Here is a 14135-nt window from a genome sequence, read left to right as displayed (position 1 = left end):
GAATTGAGAACAGCTTCTCTTTTTTTCTTTTTCAATTTCACTGCTATTCAGATTTAATATTCTTTTTAGCAAGCTGGCCAGCACAAAGGCAGACAGAATTTAAGGCAATATTTGGTGATCACACTTTTTCCTGCTGTTGCCACCCACTCAATGTGATTTCTGAATCAAATCTAAGAACCAGCGATTATTACTTTTCAAATCGATGTTGAATGTCGGACCAACGCTCGTTGCTATTTGCAGCTGAATTGGGGGTTTTACTCTCCAGAGAAATGTTTGTGAGAGCTCAAAAATTAAAAAAAAAAAGTGTCCGAAATAAGCTTTCCACACATCCCCTGCCCCCGCCCGCTCTGCTACTGTGGGGATCTGCTCTTTTTCTCCCAAACTTTCATTCCCCATCTCTTCCCGGATGTCACTTTCTTCTGCCTCTTGCTCTCTCCTCAGCCCATCTCACCCTGCGTCCTCTCTTTCTTCAAGTGGCGTCTCCCAGCTTTCTCTGCGGGTATCTTCCTCCTCGTACAGCTCTACTGCTGTACGAGCCTTCAAACTGGCAAACAGTCATGCGGCTCTCCTATCACAATATAATGAGATTGCAAGCGCCCAAATTGAAAGAAGCCATTTTCTACAGCTGTCAACTTATTATCGAGGAGGGACCGACTTATTCTGGCGCCTCTAAAGGCAGCAGAGGAGAGAGAGGGATGGAGGTGATGGAGAGATCGAAGGGAGCAGGTTTTGAAAAATGGAGGGGGAGGAATGTGGGGAGCTGTTTTACATTTAACATTTTTCTTTTTCCGCTCTCTCCCAGTCTCTCTGGTATTTCAGTTTGGTCACTAGCACAGCCTTGAAGTCCGGGTCTTTTATTCACCATGTTCTTGTTAATATTTTAAACAGCACCGTGTAAGGCTTTCTAGGCCTGTGAACGTATGCGCCCGTTTGAGCGCCTCTCATCAAGTGTGAGTGTTTATTCTCCGTCCTCATGACTATTTATACAAACAGCAGGTACTGGATATTTGTCTCTGAGGGAATGGATTTCTCTATTTTGGCCAAGCTTCTCCCGGCCCATTTAAAATTCAGGCATTTAGGTATTGCTTTTATCCGTAGCACCTCCTAATGAGTGAGTGGTGTCTGAGTGGCTCTGTGGATCTAACCTGTTATTTTCTGGACAGGCCTCTAGTGCAATTCGTTTTTTTCTTTTCCAGTTGTTTATTGTAAACTGCAGGGAGGAGCATGGGCACAGCTCTAAAAGAAAAAAAGTGAAATAAGGTGAGGAAAAGTTCTGCTGACGCACCTTTTACACGGCCGTGAAATACTTTGATGGTCAGATATGCATGGCCGCCTGAAGGGACAGAGCTGAAAGGAGCGTATTCTCCTCAGCAGAAGGGGAGCAGCAGCTCCTTTCCAAAGACATGCAAACAGACATGAGCGCAGCATTGATGCCCCAGTCGCATCCTTTAAATGTCATACGTTGGCCCGAATGGTTGCAGAGCTGGTTTAGGAGGTTTTGAAGATTCAGTACACAAGCTGTCAGTCATCACAAGCATCTGCTGGGTCCGATGGCAGTGCTGAGTTTGTTCTTATTTCCAAACAGGACAGCTGATTCTACTTGACATTGTCACAAGAGGGTTTTCCCTCGTCTTTCAGACCTAATTCTGCTTTCATTCTGTGTTGATTGGGGTAATATGCTCTGTTTGTGCGTCCATATTGAGCTGTAGCGTAGTGTGACGTTAATCCAGCTTTTTATTAATGAGCCAGGCTGGTGAGTTTTTTATTCCCGTGAGCTGGTTTACTTTTTGTCTGCCAGTTAGTAGGTTTGTTAAAATGATTTAACAGTAGGGCTTGGTGATATGGCCTAAAATTTATATCGCGATATAATTTGAAGCATGTGCGGTAATGATATATATCACGATATATTCTTTTCTTCTGTATAACGCATTTTCCACACTATAAGGCGCACTTAAAATCCTTTAATTTTCTCAAAAATCGAGAGTGTGCCTTATGTATGAATTCTGGTTGTGCTTACTGACCTTGAACCGATTTTGGCGTGCAGAAATCTGTTAAAAAAGGTTTTAGTACAACTTTGGTAAGCTGCACTGCTTGATGGATTGTCAGAGCATTACGGCTGAGGGGCTTCGCAGAGTAATCTGAGTCCAAAACTCCGTCGGCGTCAGGTCCCAAAGTCAAACAACACTAAGAGTTAAAAACGGTCTAAATTCTTTCATCTTTAATTAAGTCATCAGCGTTGCTGCTTTATCGGGTGTAACAATTAAGTTTTACATCCATGAAAACAGGATTTATTAAATTTAACAGAGTTAGAAGTTAACAGGAAGTTAGCTCGCTAGTTTACACCTAAACATTTCATACCATGTTCTGACTGAGAGATTTTTGAAACTAATTAAAACGTACAGCTCTGCTACCACTTCCAACATAAATGAAGACAGAAAACTAAACAGCAGTGGCGTTTGCAGGGTCACTGAAGTTGGACTACCTGGTATATAATGATTTAGATTTTTAACCGGAAACTCTTTTATCTACATGTCTATCCATGCCACAACCTTCCATGCAGTTAAAGTTGTGGTATGCCTACGTGACCCTGGACCAAGATCAATTATGATGATCCAGGAACAACACCAACGCAGGGCTATCAGACACACCCTAGTGACCACAGTATTTTCTGTGGGATGAGAGGGGGAAGTAATGAGACATACTCCTTTATTAAAGCATTGATTTTGACATAAACAGGAGGTAAATATAGGTGATGCTAATGCCATTAGCTAATGCTTCTGCTCTATTTAGGTCCCAGCCTCAAATAATGTGGCTGCTGTGATAAATGTCAAACAAAGTCCAAATATAGAGCAGGCTGAGCCGGATGGATGATTATCAAAATATCAAACTTTAACACAATTTTTCCACATCTAAAACATAGTCGACATAATATTTTTCATGGCCATCATTGTTCCCTGAGCTTCACCTTGTGTTTACTGTTATAACCAGTGATGAGAGGGGTTCTTCAACCTCTTAAAAGTAAGGGGAAAAAAAGAGGATAAAAGTGGACCTTTTATGCCACGCTGCAAAATTTCCATAAACGTTTGTGTGAGTTCTTCTGAAGGACATTGTTTAATTTAGTGAATTGTTGAAAGGTGCGTGTTGCCTGTTTAAAGTGAAGCTTCATCAGCTTTACACACCAAAGTCTGTTGACAGGTGTTTGCGGAATATGTGTGTGTGGCGTTTAAAGTCTTATGCATCTCCAAAGGGACTCAAGTCCCTCAACTCCTTTGAGTCAGCATCAGGTGGGGCTGCAGACTAAAAGAAACCTGAAAGTGAAAAAAAACCGTTGTGGGTGTTGAAATGAACTTACTATTCCTTGTGGTCTGGTCCTCCTCTCCACTTCAGGCTAGACCCTCAAGGCTGCATTAGCCATTACTAGCATAACAATGTCTGAAGTGAGCTGCCGAAGGTCAAATTGCATTGTGGAAAATGTGGGTGCCAGGTTGTGACAAGACAGAATTACATGTGGAATTAAAAAAAAGAGTATTTCTGGCTCTGCTCCATGAATTCTGATGATTTTTCTTTTTAAAAAGCCTTTATGAGTCTGGCAGTGGTAAAAGAAGGCAATGCTAAATCGGTGGAGGAAAACTGCATTGTGGAGATACAACCGAATAACACACAAATCTACATCTAATCGTTCAGTTAATAGGCCACGCCCCTTCAGTGGTTGGACAGAAACAAGAAAAAAAAAAGTCAAGAAATCGCTACCAGCCACTACCCTGCACTGTCTTTGTGAGCTCGCTGTTGGCCCTCGATGAGTGCATGCGTGTGCGCGCGCTCGCGCAGTTTTGTGTGTCGTGTATCTATCGTCTGTATAGTAGAGTGACCTTGATGTCTGTGCTCAGCAGGAAGACGCTAGAGAGGAGTGATTAACAAGAGAGAGACAAAAAGAGGAGAGAGAGAAGTGCAAAGAAAGATGAAAACGTAAAACACAAAGGGAGGAGAAAAAAAAGAACAGCAGGAGAACAGGGGGAGTGGGAAAGTTAAACACGCAAGTAAAAAAAAGATAGGAAAGAAAAACAGTCTTGGAAACAAGTGAGAGAGCGAGAGAGACAGAGCGAGGGAAACGAGTTGTGAAAGAATGAGAAGCCAAATGAACGGGGGGGGGGGTGGCAAATTAGGGTGGGGTGGAGGAATGACTCACCGCACATCTACTCACTTTTTTCTCCTTCTTCTTCTTCTTCTTCTTCTTCTTCTTCTTCTTCTCCCTGCAGGCAATCTGGAGGTGCAGTCATCAAGAACAGGTACGAAGGGGTGTGGGTGAGGGGTGGGGTGGTGAGGTTGAGTGGAGGGAGGGACAAAGGGAAGAATATCCCACTGCATGTTAATCAAACTCACACTTGTACAGGTGGGAAAATACTGTGCATACATTGTTCTTGCAGTGAGAATAAAGTGTTATATACTCTCTTACTGTACAGGATGTGTGTGTCTGTGTGTATGGGTGTATGGGTGTGTGGTGTTAACAGTGAGTGGTCGCCAGCTTGTCTGCTGTGACCCAGGTTATTAGGACTGTGCATCTCCACTCCTACCTACACACACACACACACACACACACACACACACACACACACACACACACACACACACACACACACACACACAAAGACTGTAGCTGTCCATGACTGTTCACCCACTGCCCCTTTTGATGGTTTGGGTGTGTGCAAGCTTCACGTTGCTCCTTGTTCTACTTAAAGCCTTCCTCTTTTGACTCACACTGGACCTCCTCTTGTCCTTCACCTTTAACCCCTCCCTATAACCTCCATCCTTGTTCTTCCCCTTTGCTCTGACTCAGTCTTGGAGAGGAGTTTTATAAGGAGGCCATCGAACACTGTCGCAGCTACAATGCCCGTCTGTGTGCAGAGCGCTCCATGCGGCTCCCTTTCCTGGACTCCCAGACCGGGGTGGCCCAGAGCAACTGCTACATCTGGATGGAGAAGAACCACCGTGGACCAGGTTTGTGTATGTGTGTGTGTTTTTTAGTGTTTTTACCCATCAGAGTGTTCTTCCTCTTCTTCTCCTATGTTGGTGTGTGTGTATGCCAGCTGTTGTGCTACACGAACTGTTCTCTCCAGTCGCTCATCACGCTTCTTCCTTCCTTCCATCCTCTGCTCTGCTTGTTTCTGTCTTTCCTTTTCATGCCTCCTACCTCTCACACCTCAACTTTTTTCCCCCAAAGGGTGTTTCCTCATTGCTTTTTCCTTCTCTGTAACATCAGTGTATTTTGGCACTGAATCAGACAGCCCTGTAGGCGATGTTACGCCGCTGGCACCAGCTATTCCAGAGACAACACACTTATGTGCGTGTAGTTTTGTGTAATGCCTGATGCATTAACCATTTTGGTTTGTATAATTTCACTTTCAGATAAAACTTTATTTTCAGTGTAACCCAAATTAGAATTGAACTCACTTATTGAATTTTTAAAATAATTTTTAATTTTTATTTTGTGTTTGTAGATTTAAAGTTGTTTTTCTTTGTTTAATTTCACTACTTTTTGTTACTGGCCAAATAACTTTGAACAAAATTGCCACATTTTCTAAAACCACCAAACAAAACTTCATTGTTCATTGGATATTTTACACACGCACATTAACCCAACACAGCACCATCACACTTTTCTTTGGAGTGGTTTCGTCACACTGAGATCCAATAACTACTATTATAGCATCCAATGGTGCACAGAGGACACAATATGATTTTTCCTGTAGTGTCACATACCCATACCAACATTTGTGGCCACATTAGCTGGCATCAGGGCTGTAGAGTGGTGAATGACAGTTAAATAAGCTACATTTTTGTAGTTTAGTGGTAGTTCAAGTAGTTAAAGACAACATGAAACACTAAACATATAAAGGCTAATTTACACCACTGAGCCCTCCTCAAAACTGATATACTGTAGATATAACTCCGTGAAGCTGGATTTAAAAAAACAAGTGCTTAAGGTTTTAAAAAAATGTTTAGCACCATCTTCTGACATCATGTGGTTGGTTGGTTGTGGTTAATAGCCTTACATTAAAGCAGTGTTTCCCAACCTTTTGGAGCCATGGCACATAGCACACAGCACACCACCAAACAAAAAATTTCACAAAAAACATATTGACAAAAAACATGCACCAGCTATAGCGGCTATAGTTTGTTCCCAATATACCATTTTTGCTTTCTTCTGACTACTACTCATGCTAGGACCTTCCTCTGGGTTGGACTTTTCTCCAGGACCCAGGTCAGATTGACTACTTTTGCTTTTCAAATATTTATCTATTGCTGTTACACCCTGCATTGTCGCATGACAATGTAATTTCTTCTTCATCTTCTTCTGTTTAATTGGCAGTTGGCAACCCGTTTAATTGGAGCAAGAAGTTGTACTGCCCTCTAGTGGAAGAGAATGTAGTAATTGTTTTGCCCGTTACGCTGGTCGCTTAGCGTACCAATCAGGTGAAACCATATATTCTTCCAAGGGACACCTGATCATTTCTCATGGCACTCCTATGCGCACAGTGGTTGGGAAACACTGAGCTAGCTAACATAAGCTAATATAAGTCTATTATCATCAACCAACCACATGACGTCACGTTCCGTACTGACAGAAGATGGCGCTAAACATGTTTTTAAAACTTTAAGCACCTATTTCTTAAATCCAGCTTCACAGACAGAGTTGCATCCATGCCGGTTTTTGAGAGCAGGGCTCCATGGTGTAAATTAGTGTTTCATGTCATCTTTAGAAACACACAAAACAGTCAAAAGTAATCTAACTACTGAAAGCACAACTTGGGTCATAAAAGAAAACAGGAGATTTTTTTATTTTCAGCTTTAATTTGACCATTTGCAAGTTTCCACTCTAAGTACATCACTTTCACTAGTTATGGCCTCTCCTGATTTTATCCTGTCCGCTCTGAAGACATGGCCAGGTTAGTTAGCTGAGGGTCTTTTGTAGTATTATATTTTTGTTATATCACATGTACATATATCGTTTTTTATAAGCACCCATTCACACCCAGTCACAGAAGCACTTTTTTAAATGTTTTTTTGCCTAAGTGCTTTCTGTCTCACATTCACACTCCGGTGAATGGATCAGAAAGCAACTTTGGTTCAGTATCTGTCTGTATACTATACTGGAGCAGCCAGGGATTGAACCATTAACCTTTGGATTACTAGATGACCTACTCCACCTCATGAGATGAGCTGCTCTAGCCCTCCTCAAAACAGTTTCAGAGCAGTTTCCCAAGAACACCAACTTTCGGATGAATTACTACGAGATCAGGTTGACACATAAATGCAGGGGTACTTTCACAGGGGTCACTGGTGGTCACAAGATGGTAACAGTAGGTAACACCAATGGCCAGTGGTCCCTCTAGAGTTTCCTCAACAAGGCCATTTGGGCTAAAGGCTCACAACACCCAGTAATGATAGTACCAGTGATGAATGTACTGAAGTACAGTTATGTTATATAATGTATTTGCTCTTTATTTATTTGTTATACTGTTTTCTCCTTCTACTTCACTATGTATTTGCAAGTTGCAACTCGTACAATTTATTTTAGGTCTTATTTTGCCGAATATAAAAATAAATCTTCCAATAAATGTATTATAGATAAAGTGACACAGCAGTATATAAGTAATTAGCTGTAATATAAATATTATATACACAGAATACACAGAACACTGCATAATTAATACTTTAAGTAAAACTTTTACACTGTTATTTAAGGATGAAGACTTTTACTTAAAGGGTGTAATGCCTATTTCACTACTATTTCAAGCAGAAGAATAAGAATAAATGTTTAGTTCTTATGCAATGCTACCTTTTCTGTAACACCATCTGTGTCGGGCCACTGCTCTGCACACGAGCTCTCGAGATAAACTAAAATAACAAACCTGAATAAATAACTGCGAAATGTTGTAAAATATAAAATGTGTTAGCGTTTAGCACCGCTGTGTCTACAGTCGCTCACAGTCTCTGGATGTGGGCTGTCTAGTTAATGATGTAAAACACCAAAATTAGTTACTTGGTAATTTATTCCAGCACATCAGACTTTGACATGCCAGAATTATGATTATTTAATAACCTACTTTCCTTCATGTACTAATTAATGTATCAATCATGCCAGTATGTGTGTTCCTCTGTATTTCAGGTCACGCTCCGGGCCAGTTGTACACATACCCCGCTCGCTGCTGGCGCAAGAAGAGACGGCTAAACATCTTGGAGGACCCGCGGCTTGTACCGATCGAGTTCAAGATAGGTGAGTAGGAAATGGGATGAACAGAAACACTTGAAAGAAACTGCAGAATATCTCAACTATGTTAGGTGTGGTAGACATTGCTTATAAATTCAGAGTCACACAGAATATCTCTTTTCTTTGAAAACTTTATGGATGTTATTGTATAACTAACTTCAGTGGAGTGATCATATTTGTAGAAAACTTTAACCTCATACTTAAGTAACTTTTCTTATTTTCTTATTTTACCAACATTTTACAGCAATTGGTTAATGCTTTGAGAAAATTTAAAAACAGCAATTTTCCACAAGTGTTATACAATCATATGACGCTAAAATGGCCATGATCATTTCAGCCTCTGTGCCGTGGAGATGCTAAAAGTCACTGCAGTTTCATGAACAAGCCAAATGTCGTGTCCTCGGGGCTCTGTCAGCTCGGCTGTGCACGCCAGCGTGAAGTCGTGCTCTCTGCTGCTTTCTGATTGTAATCGTCTCGTTCCACAGACTACGAGGCATCTTTAAAGAAGGAGGGGGGGATCCCAGACGGTCCCGTGCTGGAGTCGCTGCTTGCTGGGGAAACCCTGGACAAGAAGGTAGAAACCAAGGAAGAAGAGCCCATGAGCGAGTGTCAGGTGAGATGCTGCTTCCTCTTTCCTCGGTCGTTTCTCTCTCTGTAGTTCTTTGTTGCTCTCCACGTCTTGTTGTTTTCTTCTCATGTCAGGCTGTCTGTCTTTTTTTATCCATCTGTGTTTGCGTTTCTTTGTCTGTCTATGCCTTTTTGTGTGTGCGCGTCTCTCTCTCTCTCTCTTGGAGTGTGCGTTTTGGCGGTGACATGGGCTCCTGCGGCTCCTGACAGCGTGTGCGTGTTTCCCATCACTGCACTTGTGGCTTGTTGTTTTACGGGGATCCCGCTCAGTTGTTTCACAGACTTTGAAAATTGTTTTCTTTTTATCTTCTTTACATTAAAAGGAAACATAACTTATGTGCAAAAACTTAATGCTCATCTGTCTGGAGTATTTCACGAGCTCGAGGCTGCCGCTGTTGAACTCTCACGGACAGCTAATCAATCAGCAGTGGCCCTTTGAGAGCTGGAGTCGTGTTTAGGGCCTCTAATCCGGGGCTTCCCCCAACTCCTGCTCTTCAGCAGGCAGGCGTTATACCGTGTGTCCCATCAAACACTCAACTGTCAGCTTTTTACACTTTTCTTACTACAATATTTGAGCTCAGTGTCTGTGATATTCCACACATGAATATATTTGAACAAAGCTGGTGTCTTTGTTAAAATAGATGTTTAGTCCTACTAAAGTTCTTGCTAATAGAACGCTAAAAGCCTCTCATCCAAGAGGGGCACTCCACTGATTTTACGCATAGTCTTCAGTTTATTCATCACAACGGACTCTGCACAGCCTGTGAAGTTTCTAATGAATAGGCTGTAATGCATACTCAAGTGAACCTTTTTGGGGTATTTAGGACACAATGGAGTTCGGTAAAACAAGCTATCAAGTTTTAATATAGGAAGTGGAAGTATGTTTTTGTTGGCTGACCCAAAAGGAAGAGTATGTCTGACACTTCTGCCTGCCTTTACTCATTCTGTTATGCCCCCCTCATCCCATGATTTGCCCAGTTTTATTAGATTTTCATGATCTACCTGTTTAATTGAGAAAATTGTGATTCAAATGTTGTCATATTTTATTGCAGCAAAACGGTGAAAGTATTGGTTATGTTCAGTGTTAATAGTGCTTTCATGCTGGGATCATCCGAACAAGTTAAAAACAGCAGGAAAGTGCGCAATTTAATTTAAACATACGGGCTCATGCAGGGTAAAAGGAAAAATAAATGACTTAAGCGATAAAAGGAAAGGAAACTAACCTGTATGACAGTCCATCTCTCCCTTTCTGTTTCTATATCTCACCAACAGAAGCTGCTTGTTGGGGATTTCCCTCATGAGCTGGAGGCGGATGACATGGATGAAGATGTTCCGAAGCGCAAGAACCGTACCAAAGCACGAGTAAGGAAACAGGGACATTTCAGTCTTTTCCACAGAAATTACTTACTTGTTAATGTGGAAGAGCAGAATCAGGAAAAAACAAATGACCTAGTCTGAGCTCAGAGTTATCAGCTCTGAATCTGTGTCCTGTCTGTAAGACATAAAGGCACGCAGTGCTGGAAACGTGACAGTGTATAAGGAATGATTACTGGAAACTTCACATAAATGTAAAATATAAGTTAGAAATCTTTTCGTGCTTTTTCTGTGTACCAGACTTTGAAGTGAAGTGTCATTACACAAAACTAGAAGTTATTGCAAATAAATGCAAACAGATACAGTGATTAAAATCATGCTGGGAAGACCTCTTTTATAACATCTTTGATTAGATCAGACAGGTCTTTTTTTCCCCCACACTCTTTTTGGGGATCCTATGGGAAGATAATCAAGTGTTAGCAATGCATTCTGAAAGTCACCACACACAAACTCTCTCTCTCTCTCTCTCTCGCTCTCTCTCTCTCTCCCTCTCTCACACACACACACACACACACACACACACACACACACACACACACACACACACACACACACACGCTTACACATACACCAGGGTTGCTAATTGGAACTGTTGCTCCCCTGCTAGGTGTCATCAGCCCCCTCCTGCTGGAAGTGGAGCTTTACACTGAGAGCAGATGATTAGAATGCAAACGTGTGTGTGTGTGTGTGTGTGTGTGTGTGTGTGTGTGTGTGTGTGTGTGTATTGTGAAACAGTGAGTGAGGAGTGTGCTGCTATGCTGTCTTTATTGTGTATGAGTGTACAAAACTTAGTACATAATAAGCGTGGAAGTTCAAACTTTTATGATTATATTACATGTATTTTTACAAGTGTGTGTGTGTCTGTGTGTGTGTGTGCTCTCTGCAGGCCTATGGTGTTGGGGGCATGAGAAAGAGACAAGAGCTGCCTGCCATTGAAGACAGAGACAAGCCTTATGTCTGTGACAGTGAGCGTCACATTTTCTATGGATTCATTTAAGTTTCTCCTTTCTCGTTTCTTCTTGCAAACGTAGATAAATCTAATATTATACACTGCGTGTGTGTTCCAGTCTGCGGGAAGCGCTATAAGAACCGCCCAGGGCTGAGTTACCACTACACTCACACACACCTGGCAGATGAGGAGGGTGAAGAAGACTCAGAGCGACACACGCTACCCTTCCAACGCAAGAACAACCACAAGCGTGAGTCTGCACTTATCTGTCTGTCCATTTGCAGGTTGTTGTGGAGAGTTTTCAGAATATTTGTATTCAAAACAGACTAAGTATAAAACATTTTCAGGGTCATACCAACCATCCTTCATAATCACAGCTGATTGCCTTGAAGTTACCCCAGTGGCATTAGGGATGGGTACAGTGCTGACAAAGCCAAGTCCAGTGTGCACTTGTGTGCATTTTATAATAAGATTTAAGCTGAGTTTTCAGCTCTCTCTTATTCATATTTTAGAACCTTTTTCAACCCCGGTCAAACAATGTGAGCTTCCTTAGTAGAAGAAAAAGGGGTTAAACGTGCATTATAGGACACACCACACCCTGCAGTGGGACTGAAAGTTTGCACTAGTTTGAGTCTGATGGACGCAGATTGTCACACTTTTGTTCTCTGTTAACTTCAAGTCTACAGAACGTGGCACATGACACTTCAATATTAGCATGACTGCCCTGAGGCAAAGTTAGCCCTAGGGTAATTTTGCTCTTTTTCTTTTCTTGCAATGTTTAACCTTTCAGGGATTTGGCTGCTGTAGCCCTGAGCTAATGTCACTGTCAGACCTCATTCAAACTTCTACTATTACCACTGTATCAATACTGTATAGAAACTTTTCAGAAGTGACAAGATAGCTATTTCTGAATGTACAAATGCATCATTATAATGTAGCATACTTGCTATTCATAGGGCGGGTTGAGGGAACACCAAAACAAGCACATGATCATCAGTCATGTCAGTTGCAATGATGAATGTCTATTTGAAATAAAGCACAACCACAGTGTTTAATATAAGCAAAACAACAGATACATTTTTGTATATGTTGATTGTGTGCCTGTGATTTGTGCCTGCCCTGCTACCTGCTTTCAGAACGTGCACACACAGACCAGTCGCTGTGAGGTTCCTGCCACAAATCTGGGTTTGACAAACTTTAGCAGGAGCTGAAGTTGTTGCTTTTACATGTTTTATTTACTCCTGCAGCTTTGTAGGGTTTCCTGCAGCAGCAGGATCAATACGTGCACCTGAGACAATGTTCATTTTTCAACATAATTATTAATTATTTCCAACACATAGAAAGGATGGGTCATGACGTGTGAACTGTTGATGTCTTCGGTAAAGTTCAAAACATTGTTCATAAATTCTCAATCACTATTTGCAGTTGTGATTTTATGAATAACTGTGAGCCTGGGTGTTTACTGTGACTAATCTTAGCACAAAAAGTGAGGACATTTGTTTTCGGTCGATCCTTTTGTTGTTGTAACAATGCTTGTCTAATCGATGCAATGAATCTTATACTGTTGGAAAGCCTGTGTATTTCCCCTTACATGGTGCTGGATTTGAAAATTAATTTGCGGGTTGAGCAGCAGAGTTGCCAACTTGCCAGGTCTTCTCTGTCAACGTCAAACAGCTTCTGCTATTCACTAGCTGGGACCACATCCTCATTTTAGGTTTGACAGCATTTCTAGTAGTTAATGGCAGATGGCTTGAACATGAATTGAGGCTGTGGGTAGAGGAAGGCTTCAGTGGCGGTGGCTCCCAGGCTGGGTAGATCCGCATGTACTAATGAGTAGTGAATGAACTGAAAAAGAGGAGGGAGGGTGGCGTAATATATAGAGAACCGGAAGGGTATGAAGGTGTGGTCCCAATCCTGAAATTCAGATGAGTTATCTCCTATTGACTCTTGTTTTGAACTCCTGGTACCCAAGATGGTGACAATTAGGAGCCTGATTGCTGCCTGATAGTGGTCAGCTGGTGTCTGCTCCAAGCATGCCAAGTTTGACTGATCTGAATAGGGCCTGTGGCATAGAGCAACTTTAAGATGATGCTCTGTAAAACCAAGATGCAGCATTATTTGGAGCGAGCACTAGTTCCATATAACAGTTGATATCAGATATAGGCTGTCCCAAGAAGACTGTGTTTCCTCATCCTGTCCACATTTAGGAACCGCAGTCTTCTACAGATTTACAGTCAAGGTGTGGAGGATGATTTGGCCGACAGCTCTTTACCCAGACAATCCAGAACAGACTGAACATAGCCACAGAGAAGATTTGGCAACTTTTTCATTAGAGCAACTCACATACTCAACTCTGCTGCTCAACCCACAAATTGTCCTCACAAACATGGCACTATTTAAGTGGAAATAATCAGACTTTTCAACAGTGTAAGATTTATTGGGAAGAATGGGACCAGATGGTAATAATGACAGCACATTTAACACATTTATTGTGAGATCAAGACAAATTAGATATGTTATCACATAGAGACTGTTTTGTGTGTTTCTGACAACATTAAAAAAAGAACTTTACACTTGTGATAGACTTACACCATGCCATCTCTCTTTATGATTTCAAGAGTTAAAGGTGCAATTCATCTAATTAAATTCACCAACTAAAAATTAGTACTTAGTCAAAAAAGGTCTAAGTCATGCATCCATTTCTAAGGGCCATTGGGAGATCTGACCAGGATACTGAAAGTTAGAGAAATGAAATTACCCAGACTGTAAAGGTTCTTCTACCCAACCATCATCTATTTTACTTAATTGTATACCTCAGCCTTTGCTGTGAATGCATATCAGTTGTTAATGAGCTTTTAACTGGCGCTGATCAATTTTAAAGAAGTGCTAGTTTACAAGTCATACTACAGTAAGGAA

General features: G+C 41.5%; 1 protein-coding gene across 3 annotated transcripts in view; it reads left to right on the top strand.

Moving 5' to 3' along the window:
- Positions 1–14135, top strand: part of dpf1 (double PHD fingers 1) — a 46859-nt gene that overhangs the window by 8251 nt on the left and 24473 nt on the right. For all 3 annotated transcript variants that reach the window (XR_013901547.1, XM_026192582.2, XM_080289289.1), the window contains exons 2-8: positions 4257–4286; positions 4835–4995; positions 8168–8275; positions 8755–8882; positions 10169–10258; positions 11157–11235; positions 11338–11469. Coding sequence is in view for 2 of the 3 variants with exons in the window: in XM_026192582.2 (XP_026048367.2) it covers positions 4257–4286; positions 4835–4995; positions 8168–8275; positions 8755–8882; positions 10169–10258; positions 11157–11235; positions 11338–11469 (728 nt within the window). In the remaining variant the exon portion in view is untranslated. The remainder of the gene's footprint in view (positions 1–4256; positions 4287–4834; positions 4996–8167; positions 8276–8754; positions 8883–10168; positions 10259–11156; positions 11236–11337; positions 11470–14135) is intronic.

Source organism: Astatotilapia calliptera, chromosome 14 (genome assembly GCF_964374335.1).
Source record: "Astatotilapia calliptera chromosome 14, fAstCal68.1, whole genome shotgun sequence".
Lineage (NCBI taxonomy): Eukaryota > Metazoa > Chordata > Actinopteri > Cichliformes > Cichlidae > Astatotilapia > Astatotilapia calliptera.
This window is presented reverse-complemented; position numbering and strand designations above follow the sequence as displayed.